The 26,898-nt window shown below is 37.6% G+C and overlaps 2 protein-coding genes across 7 annotated transcripts; both read right to left on the bottom strand.

The window, feature by feature from the left end:
* Window positions 1-134: 134 nt before the first annotated feature.
* Window positions 135-6,461, bottom strand: LOC124178148 (lysosomal acid glucosylceramidase-like). The gene is made up of 8 exons (XM_046561322.1): window positions 6,215-6,461; window positions 4,655-4,763; window positions 2,931-3,252; window positions 2,401-2,663; window positions 1,539-1,970; window positions 1,354-1,433; window positions 760-1,037; window positions 135-386 (listed from the first exon to the last, which is right to left on the bottom strand). The coding sequence occupies exons 2-8, from the start codon at window positions 4,695-4,697 to the stop codon at window positions 287-289; spliced, it is 1,518 nt and encodes a 505-aa protein (XP_046417278.1). The 5' UTR covers window positions 4,698-4,763; window positions 6,215-6,461; the 3' UTR covers window positions 135-286.
* A 3,635-nt stretch (window positions 6,462-10,096) lies between these two features.
* Window positions 10,097-26,126, bottom strand: LOC124178080 (lysosomal acid glucosylceramidase-like). Of its 6 annotated transcripts, none has more exons than XM_046561216.1 (8): window positions 16,085-16,147; window positions 14,525-14,634; window positions 13,922-14,243; window positions 13,157-13,419; window positions 11,642-12,073; window positions 11,453-11,532; window positions 10,835-11,112; window positions 10,097-10,449 (listed from the first exon to the last, which is right to left on the bottom strand). In XM_046561216.1, the coding sequence occupies exons 2-8, from the start codon at window positions 14,565-14,567 to the stop codon at window positions 10,350-10,352; spliced, it is 1,518 nt and encodes a 505-aa protein (XP_046417172.1). In that variant the 5' UTR covers window positions 14,568-14,634; window positions 16,085-16,147; the 3' UTR covers window positions 10,097-10,349. The 6 variants fall into 6 exon arrangements, with proteins under 6 accessions (XP_046417172.1, XP_046417174.1, XP_046417173.1 ...); XM_046561218.1 differs by lacking the exon at window positions 16,085-16,147 and adding an exon at window positions 15,999-16,057 and having other exon boundaries at window positions 14,525-14,592; XM_046561217.1 differs by lacking the exon at window positions 16,085-16,147 and adding an exon at window positions 15,999-16,047 and having other exon boundaries at window positions 14,525-14,685.
* Window positions 26,127-26,898: the final 772 nt, after the last annotated feature.

Raw genomic sequence — 26,898 nt, 5'->3', positions numbered from 1 at the left:
TAAACTTCGATTTCATATTAAGATCTAGTTGTAATTACATCATTGGTCTAAACAAAGTTCAGTTCATCATGTACTTGATATCGGCGGTAAACTTCTGTAGATTTTTACTTATTTATTTTATTTTTTTTTTTCATTATTTTTACATTACTTATTTTTCCAATACCAATTTTTCAGATAATAATTTAAAAGTTGTACGCATACGAGTCTATATTATTTTATTGATGGTATATTTGAGGGTTACGCCAATTTTTGTACACCAATAGTGCTCAGTAAATCAAAATGAGCATTACTTGTACATAATTGTGTGAATCGATTTTGCTGGCAGCTGTAAGCGAATCTGCCCTCTCTCTTTGTCAGAAATGATCACATTCTGCTGTGCACTGCAACTGGAAGTGAAAGAAACGTATTCGCCAACAGAAACCACTGGAAACAACGATTTTATTCCGAGTTTCAAAATCATATTCAAACATAGTAAAAAAGTTCAAGTAGCACGAAGAAACTAGAGTTTCGGATGAGGATCCGAAAACATCGTTATTTGACGTCAGCTTTTCATGCATGTGGATGTAAATTTTATGTAATTGGTTCTTGTAGCATGAATTGAAACAAAGAATACCATTTGAAGGTTTTCCTCTACAAGTCTTTTAGGTAGAACCCTAGTCATAGTTTGCGAAGATTTTTTATCGCAGCAATTTCAATTTCGCTAACATTGATTAGAACTGGCGAGGAAAACTTTGAGCTCTGAGTTGGTTTTGCACTTACTTGTTGTACATTACAACGACGATCTCGTTTTTCGGTGTCTTGAAGGCTGCAGCCTTTACCAATTCTTTTCCGCCGGTGAGTCCCACTCTGACTGAACCTGGTGTGATGAACTTGCTGAAGTGCGCGATGGCGTAATACATTGGCTGCTTGTAAAATTCATCGGCCTCCGAGTTCACGATAATCGAGGCACCCACAAAGTTTTGTCTCCAATCGGGACCACCGTATTCATCTACAGCAAGACTCCAGTCCACCCAGCCAATTACCCAGTTTTTCAAATTCTGTAATATTAACGGCTTCTCATTACGAGTTATCCGTTTTTTTCACTTGGACATGTTATTACGGTATTTTATGAGAAAATCAAAAGCGGCGGTACCACCTGCGTTTATTAAGGACTGGCGATTTCATATCCCAGGTAAAACTGATTGGCTCAGCACAAAAGGATAAATTTTACCAGGAATATGCAACAATCAGTCCTACAAATGAGTACTCGGATATCGTAAATCAGGTGCAGCGCAAATTACGGAGCGTGTTCAGAAGCATCGTCATTGATCTCCAAGGTAAAATGACCTGTAAATGTCACGGAAGTATACTTACTTGAATAATGTCCAACACGTAGGATTCTCCATAGCTCCAAGATCCCAAGAAACTAATAACATTGCCCCGCTGTGAAGTCTCTGTATCCAAAACACTTTTATGTCATATGCAATAAATCCTTAGCAATGATTGTGTATATCCACAGTTATTTGGGTATAACGTGTACGAAACTCGACATCACTCACCCGTGGAGAACTCGGTCATAATGAGAAACTTTTCGGGATAACGCCGAATGATTTCGTCAAGTACGCTCGTGGGAACTACCGTATCCGCGTATCCGTGTATTGCAAGACCAGCCGTGTAATTCCTCGCCAATTCGTTCTCAAACATTTTATCGACAAACGGGTCGAGAATTGTTCTTTCATCGTCATAGGTAAGAATCAAAGTTCTTTTATGCTTCGATTTGCGAATAGTTGGACCAAAATTATTCGCAACCCATTTGCCGAGATCACTCGGTAGCCATCCCATACTGCCATAATGAGATAGGTTTAGCGTACCGATGTAAGGTTCGTTGCCCGTTGATATAGCCCACATTTTCAGTCCATAGTCCTCGTACTTGTTCAAATATTTTACAAGATAGTCAGCGTATACCTGGTAGTACTTTTCTTCTAGAAATCCTGTGGAGCACATATACTGCATATATCAAGTCAGTAAGGAATGCAGCAAAATCGACTTGGAATGCAGTAAAATCGCATAACTCTATCAATGGGTCTAGAGTTTACGGATTGGAACTCATTTCGACTGATTATTCGTACAATGGAAATGAGTTTCGCGTTGTGGAGCAGTTGTGTATATTGTTACGAAGCGGAAAATTGAGAGAGGAGAAGGATTCATTTTGTGACGAAGCTCTCGTTTTAAAGTCTCGAGATAGACTGTTTTTACAATAATGTAGGTTGACGCAGCAACCTTATTCTTTTGAAAGACATAAGAGGATTATAAACGCCTTTTATCTATGATGACTACTAGATCATTAAAAAGGGGACAAAACGGGTGATTTCACCCTTTGTAACAATATGATAAACGATGGCGATGCTATACAACACATACCGTAACCTGTGTAATTGTGATTCGTCCTCATCCATGGTGGCGCAGTCCATGCTGCTGACAAAAATTTAATTTCAGGATTCATTTCCTGGGCTTTTTTCATCAATGGAATTCTGTAGAGTAAGTCTTCAACTGCTAAGCTAAATCTTTCCAGTCCCACATCACCAGAGTGATCGTCGTAGGTGTATGGCCTAATAGACGAATCAGTTGAGCCGATCGGTACACGGGCGAAATAATAATTACTACCTGCGGTAGTGAAGTACGATCTGAAAATTTGTAATATCAAAATTCACGGTACGGACAACACTGGATATGTTGAATATAGCGCTGCTCTGACCTACTATACACTTCATGTAATAACTGTTTAAAATATATAGATTTAATAGAGAGTAAGAAATTTTTACATGAATGGGAATGTTTTATGTTATTGGCGCATTTTGGTCTTTTCGTAAACCATGAAGAAATTAATGATATTAAGGGAAAAGTGTCTCCAATAATTTCGATCTTGTGTGTTATTATATGTGATGTCAAACCTCATTAAATTCTCTTGAGTATCAGAACTGAGCGTTTTTATATTCAAGATCGCCGCATCGCTAAAAGCGCCTCCAAAGCCCTCGATACTTTGATACGTGGTGTCAGGATCTATTTGGAAACTATTGAGATCGGCAGTCCATTCCTTGACAAAATCACCCTGCGTTTCTTCGAGTCTCAGGCCGTCTTGACTTGATGTGTATCGAAGATAAGAACCATTCCCAGTGAGATTGGAAATCTGCGTATTGTCGCAATACGTAGCATTGCATACACAGACTATTCTGTCGTTTCCGAAATTGCGACGTACACAAGGAAAAGTTTTCGCTAAAAATTTCAATATCGCACCTTGAGTGACTGCTTTTTTGAGTGCAGCGCCTACTCAATGGACACACGATAGTATATGATACGTCAAATATACGTAAGGGTGGTTTAATTCCAGTATAAGTACAAATTATAAACGTCCGAAAATCAACGTTGCACAAACTGGTAGGTATTATCCAGCAGCGATAAATGTTTAGACTACATTGTCAGAACTCCATAGGTTTATTATACGTTGAAAAATGAATATCTTGATGACTTATGAGAATAAATTACAACATTCGTATATCTCGCTGTCGAAAAAGCGTTGAATAACCGTATATGTCGCAGTTGTATCGATTTGCAGCCTTCTACCGTTTGCTTTCGAACATGATTATCGTTTTATGAACTCTGATGTTCAACGTTGAAAGTAGTCGCTGCAACAACGTATATCATTAGTTGATAATACGTTTTTGTTCACCTGACACGTGTCATTTCCAAATGTTAATTCTGCATCCTACCATCATGTAAGTAGGTATGTATGTCCGTTTCTGTGAGGTATGGAAGCATAACATATAGTTGCTCTGAAAATTATATGGTAACTTCTGCTTTAACGATTCAGTGAAATGTACGCTACTTTATCTTACAGTGGACAATGTGGACTTTACTCCTGTGAATCTGATCAAATTGTGCTTGTCTAAACTTTATACAAAATACTTAATAGCATCAGATTACAGCAATGCCCAAAGAATTACCATGTTAAGTTTCGAATAAGTAATCAAATTTTCAATTTCAGACAATTACACTATAAATTTACTGACTATCTAACGACTTACTAAATTTGGAAGGTAAACGCTCTTGTAAATTTATTTAAAATTGTATTGTGAGTGCAAATTCTGAAATCATGATCTCATTGATGACTTTTTGATGACTGCATTATTTGTCATGCCTGCGATAGTCTTGACGTTCATGTGATACGTATAAGACACGTATCCCATGTATAATACATTAACAACCGGGTTACTTTTACACGTGAATCGGAGCGACGTACCTAAAACGTATAAATACGACTGATATTATACTCACACAAATATACGTCTCAAAATCTTCCGACAATACCTATCACAACCGGTTAATAAACGTAAAAAATAACGACATGTGGGGGACATTCTGAAAAGCGTTATCCGTGCTTCATGAACGTTTTATAAACTTATGGTTTTATACTCTTCCTCAACGTTTATCATACTACCGTGTGTTTGTTGGGTATTTAAAAATTTTTATCAGACAGTATAATTAGGTATCCAAAAATCAATCGTGTCCAACAATTTTTGCACCAGGGCATTTATTCATTTACCAATCACAGTTCAAACGCGTTGTACAGAAAACGTTGAATAATTGAGCAATTTAATTAATCGAGTTCAGTACTTACCTGTATATACACACGCGACTAGTAACAAAATGCAACGCCACATGATTTTCCAATCTACTCTTCACGAGTTTGATATGTAGTTTGATTCGACTGCCTTTCAACAACCAACCTGAAATGAGCAATTTATAAGTATTTCATCACTAAAAATGAATTTACGTTGAAGAGTTTCCAAGGTCTCGATGAACTCTGTAAAAAAGTCCTCGAGATTATATGGCTAGGTATGTCTGTAATAGTTTTGCCACAAAAAGCATTCGAAAATATTTACGGGTAGACCTGCAACGGGCTACTAATTCGAAATTAATATATTTCGAATAATAAATATCAAATGTTAATATTCGATGATAGGAAACCTTTTGAAAAATGAAAATTCTTCTATTGTTAGTAGAGAATTTTCAATGTGAAGATTTCGTGACCCTTGAATTTTTTTGAATATGTGGAAGGATTCGTCGGAGAGGGTGGAACTTTCATGAATCTGAATCCAAACTCTCTATGAGGTCCGTTTCTTTGCTTGAAAAAAAGAGACCTCGCTGAATATTCAGAATTCTTATCGAGAAAATATACGAAAATACGAAACGACCTGCTAATTACTTGATGATCTTTTCTTTCACAATACAAATGCCTTAGTCTACTTTAGTAGACTTTTTTTGGAAATTTTACAAGGATACCTACCCTACTAACTTACGCAGTGACAAATCTTTACCAATTATCGTCTACTCCATTTTTGCTCTGCAACTAGTTTGGATATTTACTAGCGATGGAACATATCCATAATGGTTTCTTTGACACCGTCAAAATGCAACCGTAATTGATAATAAAGGCAAGTGACAAAGGTACACGAATGTGGATTTTTTTCAATGGGACCAACTAATTATACAGTTTGTGTCGCGTTCTACATCAACTATGCTTTTTACGCATGGTCCAAATTAATAAATGACTTGAAGTTGCAGTTTAAGATTGGTTCATACGAAGAATATAGTCGATTATATACAGTCCGGACTGAGTACGATTAACGCTTGAGGAGTTGCAACGGAAAAACAAACATTTTTTTTGAATTTACGAATCTCTTGTTCTTTCGGATCCTGGATATTCTTATCGGAATCCTGAGGGTACAGGGTGAGTGGACAGAAGATCTGACAAATTAATTCTGGGACGAATTAATTTTGAGCTCTAAAGATCGGAGGAAAAGAAAATGTCTAGTTTTATTCGCTAAATTTTGTTAAGTTCTGAAAAACCGATAGATTTAATCAACTTGGACCTCACTGTCGCATTGTCATGTGAGTGACATTGACATTACATAGACCTCAGTTGCTGCGGTCACCGCTTTGAGTGATTTAGCTGTTAAACGAAAACACCATTGTGTATTTCCTCAACCGTTGGTCTTACATTTTTTTTCCTTAATCTTAGGATCAACTTGATGTAAAATACGTTCTACAAATTGATTCTGAGACAAAAAGGTTTTTGCTCGAAATATCGCGAAAAAGTAAGGTTCATCTTATAATCAGACATGCAATAGAGCTTCCAAACAAGAATGACTACGCAATACTCCATTCGTAAACTCACCACACAAATGCACCACAATGCTGACTAAAGGAATAAAGGTCATATGCTCAACGCAATGGAACGAAGAAGAGTTCGCGGAATGGCACTGAAATTGTTTGAATCACACCTCACGAACCAATCGCAGAGAGCTGAAGTCTACGATTTAAATAGTACACCGAAACTCGTTAACTATGGAAGTTCAGAAGGCATGATACTATTTGCAAAACTCTTTACAAAGTACTTCGATAACGTGCTGAGAAACAACATCCATTTCGAAATTATTTTCATGCAACTGATAGTCATGAGATTAACGTAACTCATGGCAAGAAACGTAAACAGCCGGACTGTTTATACACATAATACCATTTGAACATCTGAATAAACGGCTACCCACTTACCAATAATCCACATGAAATAACATTGATGCTTTGCAGGCCAACGTAGCGAGAGGGACGAGAAAAAGTTCGATTTCCCGTAGCAGTCACATAATCATTGTTAATACCATTTCATCGATTTTAACACATCGTCATCGACATTTGATCTCCTTAGTGAATAATGACGTGTGGTTGAATACTAAAAAAAAAACGAAGACACGCAGTCAACTTGACCGTAAATTTTTCAATTTTTTGCATCACTGAGTCGTCACGTTCATGACATCAAAAAACGTGGTTGACATCATCTCGAAATTTTCAATAAAGATATCGAAAATAATCCGATGTCATCGACCGCCAATAACACGTGTTTGATCACACAACGGAGCTGTTGCTAAAAATGAAACAAAGGGCTGAGTGATTTTTAATTTATTTCTATCTTTTAAACGAATCTCGTTATTATAAAAAACAATTCTATATTCTAACACGTGTTAATTCCTGCAGCGTACCAAATTTGAATTATGATTATGTCATACTTGATTAATTGCAACAATATGCCATGGCACATTTTACCGTTAATAATTGGGTGAATGAATGTATGAGTGTATGATTTTAATTGTAATGACGTAGATGATTAAATGCGCATGTATCTATAAGATACATGGAAGTAAAAAAGTGAAATTCAATGAACATGATTTAAAGATTTTTATCGTTGTTTATATTTTATTTATTCAGTTCAATGTCATATTCATCATCGTTCTTGTTTTTGTAAACCTGTCCATTTCATTTTAATCATAGACTCAAATTCTTAACCTTCGTCTCGTTTACATTTGGCTCTACCTCGTTCGTTTACATATTGTAACGTGGCGTTTTTGATGCCCGTTACAAGGGCCTCCTTGAACCCTCGGCGGAACCAAAATTTAGGGATTTCCGAGATTAAGTCGCGAAGTCTTTGCAAAAGAGCGCTAGGACCAGAGTCACGCTTCCGAAACTACGAGAGGGGACACTTTAGCGAACAGCGTAAGATATTTCAGGTTTTTTTGTCTTTTTTATTTTTCGAGCTACGACGGGATCAGGCAGGAAGTCGGCACCGAATTCGAGGAAATTGCGGAGTGGCGGACTAGCGACGATTGCGAAGGAAGGATGTCCAGGCTGCAGAAGGGGAGCCAACGCAGGTCCCCGCATCGCGGGATTCCCGCTGGCGGCTGGCGCGCCGCAGCTTCTCCCCCTTCACGTCGCCAACAATTGGCCGGCGAACTTGCGACGGACCGACTAGCGACGAGGGAGCACCACGCTCACCACCAAGACGCCATGGAGCTACGCAGAAGACGAGATTGCGATCTAGCGTTAAGTTCTGCTCCGCGATGCTATTAAAGGTGCGCGTCGAGTTGCGCAATCGCCCAAATCGACGACGGGTCGCTTACTGCGTATTCTTGTGAATATGACGTCACGTATGGGATGGCGTATCGAGATCCGTGTTGCGACAGATCGTAGGTTTTTGAAACCACTCCGGTTCTGGCGGTCATGATAGGTAGTCACGTTTTGGGGAGTTTTGCGAAGTAATGGAGCCGCCCAAAAATCGCGAGGGTGATGGAGAGGGTGTTGCGAGGATGTGGAAGGTAAGCGCTACTATATTATTATAGCGCCGAGTAACGGATAGCCGTTTTGGATTTGCGTTGTAGAAAAGTACTCAAAATTCTTTTGCCGATTCTTTTGCTTGATGACCGTAGCCTGAGTGCGCGTAATGGAGTAGAGTGAATTTTGAGTCCTTGAGAAAGTTGAGTAGTCACGGGGTTTAGTCGAGTCTCTCTCGTTTTTGAAACTAATTACAGCCAAATTCCGCTGTACCGGATCGAGCCGAGTTTTCGGGTTTTTCAGTGTCACCTCTCGAGTAGGTCGCGAAGTGCCGAATTTGAGTGCTCGAATTAGCGAATAATTGCTTCGATGATTTCAAGAAGGTTTGATTTCGGATGAATGCGATAGCCTTTAGTTGAGGTTACGATTAGTTGCGCTTGCGCTTAGTTCCTTACCCGTTTAATTAAAATGATATTAATCGAGTTGCATTACCTTAAGATTGTATTTAGTTGAGGTTACGTTTAGTTGCGCTTGCGCTTAGTTAAATTTTCGTTTATTCAAGATAGTGTTTAGTTGAGTTGAGGTTACGTATAGTCAAAATAGCCGTGCGTTGAGCAGCGGTTGGGACGAGAAGTCCGTATATTGGGTTTTAGTTACGTCTGAAGTATGGTGGCGTTTAAGGATTTGCTTAGTCGAAATGAGTAGAAAATAAGCTTTAGGTTAAGTTGTCACTTTTAGATTTAAGGCAGCTCGCGGTAGCGTCGAAGCTCCGAGTCGGGTAAGGCCTCGGGTGAGATTGCACCGGCGCACCGTCGAGAAAGTAGTTTTAGTTTCGGTTTCGAGCAATTATTGCTATTGAGGAAAACTTGCGAATTTGCGAATTGAAAGTAGCGTAGGGAGATTTTGGAACTGTTAAGTGAAATTTTAGTTAGGGAGCCGCGAGCTCAGTAGAGTAAGGAATAGCGTAGGTTACGTGTAATTTTCTGTTCGTTTTGGAATCGCGACAATCGACTTTTGAATTATTTTTTTTGTTTTTGTATCACCGGTATTGTGAAATATAAGATTTTAATTTACTTCTTTTGTTAAGTATCATGTGGTTTTCGAGTGTCTCTCTCTCTCTCTCTCCCAAAATTACCCCTACCCATTCCGCGGTACTGAGCTACCGAGCATATTTCCGCGAGGTATAGCGCATCAATGATTTCGAGCCGTGTTAATCACGCCAGACACCCAACAACATTTCGCGATATTGTTTTTAGATCCAGGTTACATCGTGCACGCCAAATTATTGTGCACGTGGTGAGTTCTCGGTCATTTTCTCCGAGTGACCGAAGTATGGGAAAAATCCACGTCACAATATATTGTCTCACAAGCTATAATTTTCCAATTTATCACTGCTTCATTTTTATTCCTTCAAATCATCTTTATTCGTGATACATAATTTCCATGCTTGCGTTATCGCTGTACATGAATTTTGAATAACTTGACGTAATGATAATTCTACCATAGAAAAGATGATAAAAATGAGTAGCGAAATACAAGTACATTAATAATAATAATAATAATAATAATAATAATAATAATAGTGATAAAAGTAGTAATTGAAGAATCTATGTGCATACCACGTGAATTGTGTAATTATGAGCTTCGGTTCCAACAGTTTTCTTAAAGTAATTATTTATATAAATTGTGCAAGAAAAAAGCAATTTTTTTCAACACCTGCTAAGAAAATCCAATGTTCAGAGCTTACAGTAATGCAAAACGACCTAAGTGCATGCGCATAACCGAATTGCTCGAAAATTTGTACACTAGGGTTTTCTTTGGCGCACGCGCATTGCTGAACGTCTCGATTTTACGCGCTTCCAGTGACATTGTTTTTGCTCCTCACATCGAACTTACTTTCACGAGTGTTGGGAAAATTTACGTGTGTCACCCGTGCGTAACTACGGTATAACTACGAAGCTCGCCTTGTATTGACTTCTGTTGAGTTCACATGAGTACTCGTGCTATTGCAACGCTTGACTTTGCGGCTCACGATGCAAACTTCAAACCCATTTGGAATCACTTACTTTCCACACTTGCATCACAATATGCTACTGTTTACATAATCATCCGGCTTATGAGATTCTGTAATATGATTTGCACGTATTTCTTACGGGTTACTGCAATATGTTTATACGATGATGCGCATATTCAATCAATCACACCGTGCCCTAATAGTATATGAGGGTGTGAATAGATTTCGGTGGTAACTTTAACGAGATCTGCCCTCTTCTTGAATCGTAAATAGTCACATTCTGGTCTGTGAGGTATCTGAAATGAATAAGAATATTTACAAGTCTAAAGTTACTACTCTTGGCATTGCACTTACCATCAGACAATTTAATGGAATGAACAGAGTGGTATAACAAACTAAGGCTTCTCATTGAGGTCAAACAATTTGGTTCAATGGACTGGTTTTTTGTTTATGAACGACTGAATTTTATCAATATTATTGCTGAAATGACTCGAATAAAAATGGAATTCAGAAGTTCAAGTACTCTGTTAATACGTGTTTTGGGTAAAATCTTATAGTTACAGTTTGCGTCAACTCTCGATCTCAGGTATTTCGATTCCGTAAATTGTTTCTATTTAGTCGAAACTAGTGAAGAAAATACCTCGCCAATTAACGAATTCACTAATTAATTTTTACACTTACGTGTTATACATCACAACGACCGTCTCGTTTTTCAGTGTTTTGAAAGCCACAGCCTTGACGGATGTCATGCCGTGGGTAAGTCCTATTCTTATCGAACCTGGTGGAATGAACTTGCTAAAGTGCGCGATGGCGTAATACTTTGGCTGTTTGTAAAATTCGTCGCTTTCTGGATTTACGATAACCGCAGCATCTCCTAAGATTCCTCTCCAATTGGGTTTGCCATATATATTCAGAGCAAGATTCCAGTCCACCCAGCCAGTTACCCAGTTTTGTAAATTCTGTAATAATAATGCCTTTTCATGACCAACTACCCGTAGCTTAACATAAACATGCTTCTACAACATTCTGAGTTTATGTTAAACAAGATAGTACCATCAGCTCTTACTAAGGATGATATTTTCAACGACCAATTGTAAGTAAGACTTGTGTGTTTCATCCGAATCGTGAAACATTCGATGCTAACAATGAGCGTTAATACAACGTTAGCGATGATCGCGTGAATCAGCACCGTCTTCGAGCCTTGAGGTGAAATGCTCGGAATTATCTCGATGACAATATTCTGATTTTATTCGGTACTGTACGGCGAATGGACAAGAATTAAGGAATATAGCTACGTACTTGAATGATGTCCAATATGTATTCTTCTCCGCGATCCCAAGAACCCAAAGCAAGAATTCCAGTTTCTGCATCTGGACTTCCTATATCAAAAATACATTGACGCTATGCAATTAATTGTTATCATCCATTAGGTGCATCCATAATCTAAGTATGTGGCACGTAACGCATACGAATCTTGATATCACCTACCATTCGAATACTCAGTAAGGATCAGAAACTTTTCAGGATAGTCTTCATGGACGCCGTCAAGTACGTTTGCGGGAATGCTTGTGTCTGTGTATCCATGAATAGCAATACCGGCTATATACTTTCTAGCTAACCCATTCGAAAATGTTTCATTGACGTATGAGACCAAACCTGACGTTGCGTCGTCATAGCCAATAATCAGAGTTTTGCTGTGCTTCGATTTGCAGATGGTTGGACCAAGGTTATTCGCTATCCATGTGCCGACATCTCTCGGTAGCCATCCCATACTGTTGTAATAAGTGATGCTTAGCATACCGTAAAAGGGTTCGTTGCCTGCCGAAATAGCCCACATTTTCAATCCGTGATCCTCGTATTTGTTCAAAAATTCTTCATGATATCTAGCGTATACCTGGTAGTATTCTTTTCGTAGAAATCCTGCAAATTAAATATACATATAAAGCTGTACAGTAGTTGAATTGAGAACACAGCGAGATGACATCAAACCCCAATAAATCTGACAATTCATATTAGACCCATTCGTTGTGGATTAGAATTGAAAATCCAGTGACTCTCTCTGATCGAGGTACAGCCAAAAAATATCCTGGCAGCCCCCTAATTATAAAGCAGATACTGACGAAAATGAGCAAAAATATTCTTCAACATACGAGTCCATTGTATCTAAATAATAGGGACCATCTAATGGCGGAGGTTTACGATTCTTGTACGTCTGTATGTAGCCATCCGATAGTGAAGGTTTACTATTTAGTCATGTATGTCTGTGGGTAATCATCCGACAGTAGAAATTCACAGTTGATTATCATTGTAACAACCATCAATTAGTACGTATGTATGAGTATAACGATCCGGAAGAGTGGTTTCACTATTATCAGTCTTCGTGTAACTATCCGAGAACGAAAGTTTATTGCTAATCTTTATAATTTGCCAACAGTGAAAGTGACGTTATTCCACACGCTCTCCTATTTCAAACACCTTTAAAATTGTACTAGATCCTAAACACCCAATATCCTTACTCCTACCATATAAATTCCTAACAATCCGGATAATTTGTTGAAAAAACAAATATGTGGCTTGAGAGTCACAACTATTCGAATCCACAAGGAATGGGTCGACAATTTCTAGGCTCAAAGTTTACGAATCAGAACGAATTCAAAGAAATCCTTTAAGACTGGAAATGAATTTCATGTGGACCAAGATATGATATACAATGGTTGGATGTACAATCTCTATCGTAACCTGTATAACTGTTATTCGTCCTTCTCCATGGTGGATCAGGCGAAGAAATTGCAATTTGTTTCGAAGCTCTATCAACAAAAGCTCGGAGCTAAGAAAGTAGTGGACCAAAATCTAACTTCACTCTAAGCCTATGTGATCTAAAATATTTCAAGTCGTGAAGCTTACAGATTGGGAAAAATTTTAACGACTTACATTTAGGAAACGTAAGGAAATTTTGCACGAAGCAAGATATAATACAGACTGATGGTAGTGTATAGTACTGACCATAACCCGTGTAATTATTATCCGTTCTCATCCATGGTGGAGCGCTCCATGCTGCCGCGAAAAATTTAATTTCTGGATTCAGTTCCACAGCTTTTTTCATCAGTGGAATTTTGTAAAGTAAGTCTTCGTCTGCTAGACTGAATTTTTCCAGTTGCACATCACCTTCATAGTCATCGTAGGTATATGGCCTCGTAGAGAAGTCACTTGAGCCAATCGGTACACGACCGAAATGATAATTACTACCTTCCTCAGTGAAGTACGTTCTGGAAAATCGTAATCACACAATATCGAAACAGCCACATACGTGTTGCGGAAGCTGAATATGAAGCTTCTTCGATTTACTATTCTCTTGGTAAGCAGGTTACAAACAGTGAGAAAATTGATGTGAAAATGATTTTTGGAATCTTGTCAATGTGATATCAGGTAATCTGAATTTTAGTAATTTTTTTTTTTTTTTTTTTGAAGCCGTAGGCACATATATGTGGGTATTAGAAAACCATTGGTGATTACCGGTTGTGATCAGTGGCCACATTCGGAATAATTATACAGTATTGGAACCATCGAGTGAGTATTTGAGATTTTGCCCATCGGATCTGCTCTTTTCAGACATATTTATAATTTAAACGATTAATAGAAAGAATCTTGTACATGAGAAATTTCGGCTCGGTAGAAATATGGTACGTAATATTCCAGTCTTTTGTAATGATTATAAGAAATCGAACTGAGATAATAATTTTTTACGTCCTATTACAGTCAGTGTCCTACCTCATTAAATTTTCTTGAGCATCTGGGCTCAGCGTTTTTATATTCATGGTCGCTGCATCGGTAAAAGCACCTCCAAAGCCATGAATTGGTTGAAAAGTAGTGTCAAAGTCTAGTTGAAAACTGTTGGAATCAGCAGGCAATTCCTTGTTAAAAACGCCATCTATCGTGGAAAATCTCAGGCCGTCTTTACTTGATGTGTAATGCATGTAGAAACCAATGTCTGGAACCTCGGTTACCGGAGTGCTGTCGCAATAAGTAGCATTGCATACACAGACTGTTCCATTGTTTCCAAAATCGCGAGGTATACAAGGAGCACTTAGAGCTGAAAATTTAATTAACGCATGATACGTGGGTGCTTTTTTGCATACGGATTACGGGAATGGAAGACTTAAGCCCAGTTCTGCTGAAAATTTTTTCAAACTAGGGGTGAATTCTGTAAGTGAACATTCAGGGCATAAAGTATAATTCTATGGAAATCTATGACATAGAACGATTGTTCGATGGAAGCGTTTTTTTTTTCTTGACAAGCCAATCACAAGTTAAACGGTGTTTTCCTGCACAAAGAACAATTAAGCTATTTCACAGATACTGTTTGGAGTTTACCTGTGTATATCCATGTGAATAGTAAGAAGATGCAACGTCGCATGATTCTTCACTCCACACTTTGCAAACTTTGACTGACAGTTTGATTTGGCTGCTTCTCAGCAACGAGCCTAGCATAAAAAACTTGTAAGCCTTTGAACACTGGAGGTAATGAATTCACTCTAAAAATGATCTTTTGTTCACAATAAATATATTTCTGGTGATATACATGATCGCTAATATTTCTAAGGCGTGGAGATTGTTGATTTTCGTGAAAATTGTTTCTTAATATTTAGTCGCTTCGGTCCAATACTCAAATGTAAATATGAATTATGCCATCGGATATATTGACAATAAGTAAAAATTAGGTACTGCAGTCTTCCCTCTGAATGGGATCGCTCGAAAGCAGTGAAAGGAATGATTCTTGAAAATTAATTTTTCCACCAATAGCTCGAGCACGTCTTGACTCAGCCACTGACTTCACCTCTGAATAGGACCGCGTATCATTCGCGTAAAATACAGAATTGACAGTTCACATCAAGCAAGCGAGAACGACGTCACAGTTGAATGATTTTGAGAGTCACGAAATGCAGGTTCCGAATAATAATTCTACGGACTTATGTCATTGCACGGTTTCCATAATCCATATATTATCAGAGTCCTGGTGACTACGAATCAAAGACGATCTATTTTGTATTGAACTCACGAAAAGAGTTGAATCAATTCAATGTTACTTGTATTTTCGTGTACTCATAAAAAGTGACTTGTGTTTAAGGAAAGTTATACAAAATTACTTGCATTCCATGGCGTGCATGGAAAGTTCCAACGTCAGGGTTTTCGCAAATATTTGTCAGTAAACAAAATCAAGATATGATTGTGAATACATGTATATGAGTACGAGAATATGTTGTAAAATAAGTGAAAATGACATGACGAATTATAGCGATTTGCAACGTTGATGGTCGATCTGAGCGTACAACAGAAACGTTGACATATTGAAAGCAAAACTTCTTACGAAAACTAACGACTTCTTCTCCTCACTGATACATACGTTTCATAATTGCAACGGGTAGTATTTTTAAATATTGTCTAGTGATGATGTCAGAACAAAAAAAAAATATAACGACAGAATCTAGTTTCATCGGAACATTTGATATTTAAAAATATCAAATGCTGACTAAACAAGGTAATATATCTTGCTGTATTTACTAACGATAATGCTTTTCGAAGAATAATATTCTTGTCGAACACACAATTTTCACTAACAATGCAGAATCTCCGTTTAGTTTGTGTTTTCAAAAGAAAAATCGTTATATATTTAGAAATCTGTCTGAAAAATAATTTGCGCGTAGAATTATTTCACAGACATTATATCAGATTTGGAGATAAGTTGCTTGTCATTTTATTTTCATCTATCATTAGAAAATGGAATTATGACTTTTATTTTGACTTTTTTTTACTTTATCACATCAACGCGAATGTCAATTTTACCAACCTGTGCGGTGATGGATCGTTATTAATTTCGTTACGTGTTATTAACTTATTAATTTTTCGACAATTGTTTCAAACATCTTTAATTACTCAACCATTGACCAGATCCGTTTGCTTGAGGCGGGAGAACAAAACTTCCAATTGGTACAAAAAGCAAGCGACAAAGGAGTTCGGAGTGACTGATTTTTTCTAATGCGGAAAGTATATATAAGCATTTACAACCGCCCAAATTAAAACTGCTGCTCACGCATGATTGACGTCGTCTTCAATTAGTGTTCATACTTCACTGAGTTTCACAGTCCTTACCCTTCCTTGGTTCTGCTCTACGTTAATCGTAAAGAAAAAATATCGTATCATCACGAAATACCTGCAATGTATTAAGAACAGCGAATCTTCGAAAGACTAATGAACTTGGTTTCACGATACTTACTTAGAATATTCAATTGCGAATTATAGAAAGGTTGTTGAACTGTGTTCATGCTTAGAATATTCAACCTACTTCTACGATTCTCACTATTTGAAAAATTCCTGAAAATTTGTTTTCACCAAAATTGTCTTCCGGCATGCTACAGATTTTTGGCTGGATCACTGGTTTCTAAATTACAGTCTTTATTGTACAAAGATGATGATGAAAAAAATAATCAACCACCCAAATTTTCAGAAAGCAAACCGCCAATACACCATCGCCACAAGGGACGCTAAACGCATAATTTCAACGACTATAATATGAGAGTAACGAACAAGATTTATTTCGCAACCAAGTGTCGAATTCGTTCCAAATAACATGATACATTGATCCCACAATCTCGTAATCATCATTACTTGCGGCGTCTCCAAATTGCACGTGAATACAGCTGGATTCTATTTCAAATATCTGAAAAAATGCTGCATTCAAAACAACAAACGTCAAATAGTGGAAATATCGTTATTTTGCAGGAAGTGTATACCAAAAACAAGTAGTAACGTTCATCTTAACTGGTGAAATTGGTAGAACAAATTGTTGACGAAACTGAAGGACTGATTACATGCGGAGTAGTTAAAAAAAGTCCCCAATTGTATAAAGTAGGTACTAATTCAGTTACTCGGATTTGTTACACTCTACTATTGCTTTGTTGGATTTTTCATTCGAGTATTGATTATAACCACTATCAATGTATCGTATCCCGTGTGATACCGCAACAATTTTTCGTGCTTTCCCCATAACCTCGCCAAAAGCATGGCTCTCGCATCAGTGTCTCAGGTTCGTACGATGTATTGCATTTTTCGCACATTCACAAGTGAACCGTACTCTGTTAAGGAACGAATATCGGTTGGCTATTATTCATTCAATAAAGCCTAAATTCGACACAACAATTTAACACTGGTACTAAGACACAGTACCTAAATACGATTTCCCTGAAATAAACGCTGAGTTTTCCTCTCTTGGTTGAATTAGTATTGAGAGGAAATGATCAGGTGTCATAAAAAGGCGCCACTCACCTTTCGTTGATCGTGATGATTCGGGCTGTGGTCGGCTCTGCGTACTCGACGGTGACTGGATATGATATAAATTGACACTATTTACGCACGATTGCTTTGGTTGCAGCAATTAAATTATTGTCCCTCGCCGGACGAATGAAATGTTTACTAATAATTGTTTACTAGCATTTCGGAATCGATGCTACACTTTCAAACTGTTACCTACAATAAGGTTTGGTGAAAGGGTTTTCAACAGAAAGAAGGACAATTTACCATGGCCAAATAGGACGCTGGTGGACCAATGATGATACACGTGATGTTGCCAAAAAATGGTAGGTAAAATTCACCAATTAATGCAAGATAGGAGGCCGGCTGATATACTGAAATGGGTACGGACATAGTTTAATGGATTTGCTAATTTGATTTTGAATTTTTTTTTTTTAATATTGAAACATTATTAGCAGTTTGTTCATCATGTGTTAAATCAAGTATACGACATTCTTTTGGTACGAAAAAAAAAAATCTGAGAAGATTTATAAAAATGATATTTTCGGTAAAGGCCATTAGCTCCGGAATATACATTTTTCCTGTCATAGATATGGATAGATAATTAATGATTTATTCAATACAGGTAGAATTAAAGGATGCTAAGTTATGGGGAAAAAAAATTCCGTCAAATTTTTGTGAGGGGGACTGTCGTACCCCGGAATTGTAATTTTTTTTTCAAATTATGCTAAAATAATTATGGATTTTTTCGGGATGAATCAAAACTTCTTGTACCTGGTGCTCAAAGTTAAAAAAAAAATAATTAGCGACAAAAGGTGTCCTTCGTGCCCCCGTCTCCCCTAATTAGTTTAACTCACAAAGTATATTTAAGTTTATTCAAATTCAGTTGAATCAAAATCATAATTATTGAATATTAGTGCGAAAATGATGGTATTAAAATAAGACGAGTCGTACAGAATTTCTTTAGAGTTATTTTACGTGTCTGGATTCTAGGAGCTTTTTTGAACTGCTCTGTTTGGATGATAGTTCTGAACTGACTGTTTACAAGGTCTTCGATGAACTACCTTTTTCTGAACAATGCAACGCTTTCTAGAGTTCATCCTTTAGCGAGCAATTTTCTAACGTAATTTCTAGTTGGTTTCTTCCATTTTTATGGAAGTTGGACCAATACGGAAGACTTACATGTGCCGATACAATATTTTTGGCCTTCTTATTCGCTCTGAACTACCCCTGCCCTTCGCAGGGTCAAGTGTAGTGGATTAGTCACGCCCACTCCGACCTCTTTCACGAGTGCGGGTAAGAATTTCCGTACTTGCATTACGTGTGCAAAGATAACCCATTTTAGCCTTGGGTAGTCAATGCCCAAACAGACACCACTTGAAGGATAAAAGGTTTTTACGCTGCACGTACAAGCCAGTACCATGAGGTAATCTTCGGGAATCTGGTTTGTCCTAACGAACTGTTGATTGGTAGTTAACAGTTTTTGTTTGAGTTTCGACAAAACAAATGGCAAAGACCATAAAAAGCATTGTAAAGATGCTTTGACCGTAGGCTTGCGATGTTGAGAGGATACCACTCGTTCTCTGGTGTGGTTTTTCTGGTACCATCGTTTCGGTGTAGCGTAGACCCGCTCAGCACGGCACGGCACTTTCGGTATAATGCAATAATAAAACTGTTACGCGCAAGACGATATAGTTCATTCCACTATAACTCTCATTTGTATGAGACCAAAGATTTCATACGATTACAATTCGCAGCTGATCCCAATAACTGAATATGAATCAATGAATCCCGTTTTTGAACCTTTTAGATTGATAGGTATTGAAAGGAATTCAACTTGAAATGATTGAAATTTTCTTCATCGGTTGCAAATCGAAAAGTTCAGAAAAGAAATGATTCACCGATTCATCTTCGGTTATTCGGATTAGCTGCGAATAGTAATCGTCAGAATCATAAGAAATCTTTGGTCTCATAGAAGTGAGAGTTATAGTGGAATGAACTATATCGTTTTGCACCTAACAGTCTTATTGTTGCGTTACGTTGGAAGTGCCATACCATGCGTCGTCATGCGGAGTCGCGGACCGCCGCGGCATGCCGCGGCATGCCGCGGCAGGCTGAGTGGATCCGCGCTGTACCGCAACGATGGGCGTTGCCTCTAAGTATGTTTGAGCACAGACTACCGTTAATATTGTTTAACTATAAGATTGACACAAACAAGAATTACCGTTTTCCAAAACAGTTAGGAGATAAAAGTCATGCAATGCATACGGAGATTTGGAGAAAAATATAAGAACGACTCAGACTGATATTATAAAGGTTGTAATATGTAAAAAAAAATTACATCAATCCATGAAATAAAATCGAGATGGTGCTCGATAGGTCTAATATTCAGGGGCGTAAGGTATCGAGGATGTTACAACGCACTTCAAATTGAAAACAAGTACCACTATACATTATCAATTTCTAGCGATATTACACGTAGAACTGGTAGTAGGGCATTTTGTGCACTCTAACCCGTGCGCAAAATCAATTTCTGCGCACGCTGTTCCGAAAACGTCGTGTGAGAGACGTGCAGACAGACAATAGCCGACTTGGTGAGATTACAGCACTTCTTCTCATGTCGCAACCCATATTCGTACAGGTATAGACTATTTCTTGCACTTGTTACACAACGTGCTATTGTACCTCTAACCAGAAAATCTATTAAATGTTCCTTTTCTGTCTACCGTAACTTATGGTCGCGATAATTTAACGATGGTTCTATGATAAATTAAGCTGACTGGGAGTGAGATAGATGTCCTGACAGGAACTTGCAGCGCAACTTTAGTTTCGACGTGTTTGAGCTTTCATCCCTGACAGGTGGCGCTGGAGATACTTTAGAGGGCAGGATAGCAAAGCTGTGGTACCAGTTTCGCAGTTGCGACTTCGTTGACACTAGTATTTTAACATTCTCGTAGCAAGGACAGAGTCCAAAGGCTCATTCACAGGTATCAGGGATACAATTCTTGCCATCGAAGACAGATGCGGTGTCGGTGAGCTCACAGCTCACGTACCTGGATCAGCCTGAAGCAATAATCTCCCGATGGTCTCAGCTGAGTTGGATTGTTTATTCGTACCTCTTTTGGGCCGGTTACCGATGCACAGAAACCTCAGAAACTAAGGACAAGGAGTGCCAACTGCTGGGAGTAGCAATGGCCACTAAGCTAAAAATGATCGATGCATGGATTAATCGAGTCCAAAAATATAATCGAACATGACTCGATTGATTCGATAAAAATTCGTCAATTGTTTAGTATTTTTTCAAAACGGTGCGTATGATACCAAAATTTTGTAAATTTTAATATGTAGTCTGAATAGCGGAAAAGTTTTTTTTAATGATTTGTTGTTTCGTTCCAAATATTTTTCAATGTCAGGTGAAAATATTTATCTTTCACTTGTTATATCAAATAGATACTTGGTAAGTAAGACAATGATAATAATTAATACTTCAATCATATAAACTGATATTGTATTGCATCGTTATTGGGAGTAAAAAACGAGAATCAATTGTGATGAAAAATAATCGATTATACTCGATTAATGAGGAATATATGATTCGATTTAATCGAAAATCGATTATTTTTGGTCATTCTTAGCTGGAAAAGCGACAAGACTACTCCTGTCAGAGCGCTCAAAGTACCTGCTAGTAAAAAAATTCTCGACGGTGGTGTTGGTCCCACGTGAGATTACGTGAGTGCTTAATACTTACAGACAGTGGAGGCACAATATTACAAAAAAAAAAAAACAGTCTGTTTTCATTTCAAAGACTTGAATTACTGGTTTTACATTGAACTTTTACGAAACGATCAACCCTGTCAACGACGGTATTCAAATCAATAACGTTTATGTTTCTGGAAGACAGCGAGAGTCACGTGTGTGACACTTTTGCCACGTCATAACATAAATATGACGTAAAAAAATACAACAAAATAAGTTCAAATTACGAAACGTATAATGCAGTAGGTATAACATGTGTATCATTTTTCAGAGCACATATTTCAATTATATTTGTTTTACAGCAGTAATATATTTTTGTATAGGTAATATATTTTTTGCTACATATCTGACAACTAAACGTCTTGTGTGTCATGAAATACATCTGCTAGTATATAAGTGTTACTAATTTTTAACTAGAGATTGTGCACGTAAAGTACGAAGATATTATTACACTACCAACGTGAGGCACAATTGAATGTTTTACGTAATTACGGGTTTGAACAAGTTACATGATGAAGAAGAAATTCGTGTAGGTAATCATCCTAACGATACTTTCTGACAGTCATTGCTACGAAAATCATTTTTGGGGCCATTTTAATTTCTTCCAATGCGCATTATTTGTATAGAATGGTGTGAATTGATTTTGGTGGCAACTGTAAACGGACCTGTCCTCTCCTTGGATCATAGATAGTCACGCTTTGGTCTGCTATACCTCTGAAATTGGAAGAGTTGTATTTAAAAACAAGGATTTCGTATTTAAGAGATGAGAAATCACATTTGCAAAGTGCTCATAGAAAATACAAAGAGAAATGTCTCATTTACTGGTCTTGGTATCGTATTAAAAATAAGTAGCATAGAAGAAACACTAAGGTGTTCTCATCAAGACCCAAAAACGTTGTTCAATGACATCAGTTTTTCTTGAATATAATAGTTAATTCGATTAGTTGTTCATACGACGTTCGTTGAAATGAAGAATATGAGTTCAAAATTTTCGCAAAGATATCTCTCACGTAAAATCCTAGTCACAGTTCGCAACAACTTTTAGTGGCACTTAACTTCAGTTTCACAAACTTTGTCTGTCTGTTTCCTTGAAACTTGCAAAGAGGATTCTCAGTTTACAGTTAATTCTTCTACTCACTTGTTATACATCACAACAATGATTTCGTTTTTCAGTGTCTTGAATGCTACAGCCTCTACCGGTTTCTTTCCGTGAACAAATCCCACCCTTACAGAACCTGGTGGAATAAACTTGCTGAAGTGCGTAATGGCGTAATACGTTGGCTGCTTGTAAAATTCGTCAGCTTCCGAGTTCACAATAATCGGGGCATTCGCAAAGTTTTGTCTCCAATTTGGTCCGCCATATTTGTCAAGAGCGAGATTCCAGTCCACCCAACCAGTTACCCAGTTTTTCAAATTCTGCAAGATTCAAATGTTCTCATGACGAACAATTCATTCCTTTTCCAGAAATTAATATGTTCATAGTATTCTTGGAGGAAGTGAAACAAGTCTCTAGATCTGCTTGCACTACGAAGCACAGGTTATTTTATCATCCAGGTGAAATTTATTCACTCAGAGCAAGTGCGAGAGTTTACTTGGACTGTAAAATAATCTTTCCTAATAATCAGTGATAAGTGTAGTATATCGTATCATACGGGTCAGCTTTGTGTGGTAAAAATTTCAATTTGGCTGAAATCCGGATGTGTAATATACACTGTAATATAAAAATACGCTAATTTCGAGGTCTCTATGCCTTACTGCTTACGAGAAACACGTTGATTAATTTTATCAAGAAGTAGGCGTTTCGAATGATATCCTAAAATTTTCAGGATTAGTTTAAAGCGGGATTATGATTATATTGGTATAGTTAATGATTTTAAGAAAAAATTATACACAGAATCAATGGTTTGTTCTTTTTCCGTGAAAAACTGACATTCTAGAGGAAGTCCGAAAATATTTCTATTAGATTAAAAATCGAGCCATCATTAACGGTGAATCGATATAAATATTAAAGGGGTCTTGAATTTTCTGATTATATTTTATACCCCTGGAATCTTGATACCGAGTTGATGGTGATGTAATATCTTTATTCTACTTAAATAACTGTAAGCTACACTTTAAGATCTCTTGTTTCGCACACGAATGAAGAGCAATTCTTTTTCGGGTCTTCGCATACTCAAGACTCAAAATTACAACCAAAAAAAACTTTTGGCATTTTCTGAAGATTGGCCATTGAATGTATTTCATGTTCGGAAATCGCGAACCTTGTCACACAGAGGTCACATAAGTTGAATTTTTTTTCCAACGACAGCCAGTGATAACATTTCAAAGACCACGGTCTATTTTGAAAGCAAGATTAAATTTATCAACGTATGTATTTCTCGTAAATACAAACTTTCACACCACCGTGTGTACTATACCATATTAGAATTTTGGCCAAGTCATAATTTTGCCTCTAAAAACGAGCTTAAAAACCTGGCCGTAAATTCACGAATTAGCCCATATATTGATGAGCGTGCAGATTAACACTGTCCTTAGTTTCAAAGATAGAATGTTCAGAGTCTTCACGAAGGAAACATACTGATTTCATACCGTACTGGGCGTTGAACAGACAAATACTCAATGATATTTTTACATACTTCAATTATGTTCAATATGTATATTTCTGCCAGTTGCCAAGATGCCGAAGCAACGATTCCAGTGTCTTTTTGTGGATTCCCTGCAATAATCAAAACGCCATCACGTCGTGCTACAAATCGTTACAAATATGTGTACATATTGGTGATATATAAAGTACGTAACACGTATAAATCGTCACATCACTTACCCGCGGAAAACTCGGTCATGATGAGAAACTTTCCTGGATACTTTTGACGGATTTCGCCTAATACGCTTGCGGAAAACGTGGCGTCCTCGTACGCGTGGATAGCAATACCGGCTGTGTAATTCCTTGCTAATTTGTTTTTAAAAATGTCATTGATGAACGGATCCAGGCGCGATCTTGAGTCGTCGTAAGCAAGAATCACAGTTTTGTTATGCTTTGATTTGCTGATAGTCGGTCCAAGATTGTTCGCTATCCACTTGCCGAGGTTTTTTGGTAACCAACCCATACTTCCATAGTTAGATAAGCTTTGGGTACCAATATAGGGTTCGTTACCCGTTGACATAGCCCACATTTCCAGCCCATGGTCTCCGTACTTGTTCAAGAATTCCACTAGATAGTCGGCGTATACCTGATAGTATTTTCTTTTCAAAAATCCTACCAAGTAACGAAATTGCTGGGTTAAAGTTAAAATTTTTTCGTTAAAAACCCCGAACAAATAAAGTAGTCAAATCAGATCGATTTCCGCAATTACTACGTACGATAATTGAAATTTGAAGACTTAAAGTTTACAGACCATAACGATATTCATTAAACTGTTCATCGAATGAAAAAGAATTTTGTAGTAAACGTGATATGATCCAAAATGGCGGTACTCCACAATACTCACCGTAACCTGTGTAATTGTGATTTGTTCTCATCCAGGGTGGAGCAGTCCATGCTGCCGCAAAAAATTTAACTTCCGGATTAATTTCTAAAGCTTTCTTCATCAATGGAATTTTGTAGAGTAAGTCTTCGTTTGCTAGACTGAAATTTTTCAGTAGCACATCACCTTCGTGATCATCGTACGTGTATGGCCTTTTAGAAAAGTCAGTTCCGCCAATTGGTACACGTCCTAAATTGTAATTACTACCTTCCTTGCTGAAGTATGTCCTAAAAAATCGCTACCACATAATACAAAGGCGAATATTATTATAGCTTAATATTAAGTTTTTCTGACCTACTGTACACATGTTTTCAGTCAAAAATAAGAAGGGATAACGTCCACGTGAGAACGGTTTTTGAACACTTGATGGTGTGGACCATGAGGTGATCAACTGGCAATAATGTCGATTCACACAAGTACACTACTGCATTGTTAGCTGTTGGGTATTCAATCTTACGTTGTTGTTAATCGAAAGTGATAGCACTCTAACCATAAGCAACAATTCAGTTATCGAGCAAACAATAACCTAAACAAAAAAGGGGTACGTGCGATTCCAGATTTGCCATGCTAATTTCAAAGATTCAAAATTGGTCCATCATCTCTTCGGTTCTATTACAATAAACGCCGCACCTTAATAAATTTTCCTGAGCCCCAGGGCTCAATGTTCTTATGTTGAAGCTCGCTGCGTCAGTAAACGCGCCTCCGAAGCCATGAATTGGTTGAAAGGTAGTACCGAGGTCTAGTTGGAAACCATCTGCATCAGCAAGACTGCATTCTTTCCTGAAAACGCCACGCGTTTCGTCAAGCCTCAAGCCGTTTTCACTTGATGAGTAACGGATGTAGAAACCAATGTCTAGAACCTCGGATACGGGAGTGCTGTCGCAATAAGTAGCGTTGCATACACAGACTGTTCCGTTGTTTCCAAAATCGCGATGTACGCAAGGAATACTTCGCGCTGTAAATTTAAACGTTGGATGATAGGTGACCACTTTTCTCAAAACAGTGTTAATCATGCACAATTATACGATATCGTTGATTGATATCCATGTTAGACCGGCTCATTCATTTATCATCTAATTTTATTTTTAACGTTACTTTCATATAAATAAAAGATTTGCGCGATTCGATGAATTGGATTTAAAATTTACCTGTGTATATGCACGTGATCAGTAAGAAGATGCAACGTAGCATGATCTTGCACTTCACTCGGTATGAAATTGGACTGATTGTTTCATTTGCCTGCTTTTCAGCAACGTCACTGTGATACAAAACTTACGATTCTCTGATAAATGAGTGCGATAAAATTACTCGAAAAATTGTTTTATGTTCGAAACACTCATGTTTCGATGCTTTATACGCGTGAGAACAAAACTTCTCATTGAGCCGAGATGACAGAGCTCAGAATGACCGATTTTTTACAATATGTCCACTATATATATGCATTCACCACCATCCAAATCACAAATGCTGTTCACGCAGAATGACGTCATCTTCATTTGGTTTTCGTAGTTCGCCGAGACGCGAAGCCACTACTCTCGGATTTATTGAGGAAAAAAAATCGGACAACCACATAAAATGTGCATATATCGTCGAAGACAATCTCAAACCTGCGACGTTATGCGTAGTGAATTCTGTAAAGGCTGATGAACTGTGTTTTACGATACTTGGAATATTCAAGAGTGAATTACAGAAAGGCTCCGGAACTGTGTTTGAAGATACTTCAAATGTTTGACTACTCACGTACATTATTATCGCTATGCCAAAAATCCGGGAAAGTCGCCCCGATAGAATATGTTTGTTACTAAAATCATATACGGTTTTTGTAAAGGCTTCTCAGCGCGATTACATACTGAAAAATGAGGTAAGTGCATGTACGTAAGATCAATTTCATCCGGTTCGATATTTTGTTGCGATGAAAATCAACGTGGTAAGCCACAGTTTTCGGTATCATAGTGATTCAATTAATTCTTTGACGATTCCATTGATTTCACGTGACGAAGAGTGACAATTGTTTTTCACAATCGGTAGCCGTCAAATAATCTTGACGTGATCACCTACAAACAGCTGATGCATTTGAAAGTATAAATTCAGATTAAGCCCTTGATATGCTAGCTAGGCCTTGTCCTTCAGTAACACTTTTTCATTCAACATGTTGAAATA

Source organism: Neodiprion fabricii, chromosome 3 (assembly GCF_021155785.1).
Source record: "Neodiprion fabricii isolate iyNeoFabr1 chromosome 3, iyNeoFabr1.1, whole genome shotgun sequence".
NCBI lineage: Eukaryota > Metazoa > Arthropoda > Insecta > Hymenoptera > Diprionidae > Neodiprion > Neodiprion fabricii.
The sequence above is the reverse complement of the archived record's forward strand: the minus strand, read 5'-3'. Positions and strand labels throughout refer to the sequence as shown.

Bases quoted from the DNA above. Each gene is read 5' to 3' on its own strand.
- LOC124178080 (XM_046561214.1), bottom strand. From the start codon at position 25,929: ATGCTACGTTGCATCTTCTTACTGATCACGTGCATATACACAG. The intron at 25,694-25,886 runs GTAAATTTTAAA...TTAAATTTACAG, and splicing joins GATCACGTGCATATACACAG to CGCGAAGTATTCCTTGCGTA. The intron at 11,113-11,452 runs GTACGTAGCTAT...TTATTATTACAG, and splicing joins ACATATTGGACATCATTCAA to AATTTACAAAACTGGGTAAC.
- LOC124178148 (XM_046561322.1), bottom strand. From the start codon at position 4,697: ATGTGGCGTTGCATTTTGTTACTAGTCGCGTGTGTATATACAG. The intron at 3,253-4,654 runs GTAAGTACTGAA...TGAAATTTTTAG, and splicing joins AGTCGCGTGTGTATATACAG to CGAAAACTTTTCCTTGTGTA. The intron at 1,971-2,400 runs GTATGTGTTGTA...TGTGCTCCACAG, and splicing joins TCACAATTACACAGGTTACG to GATTTCTAGAAGAAAAGTAC.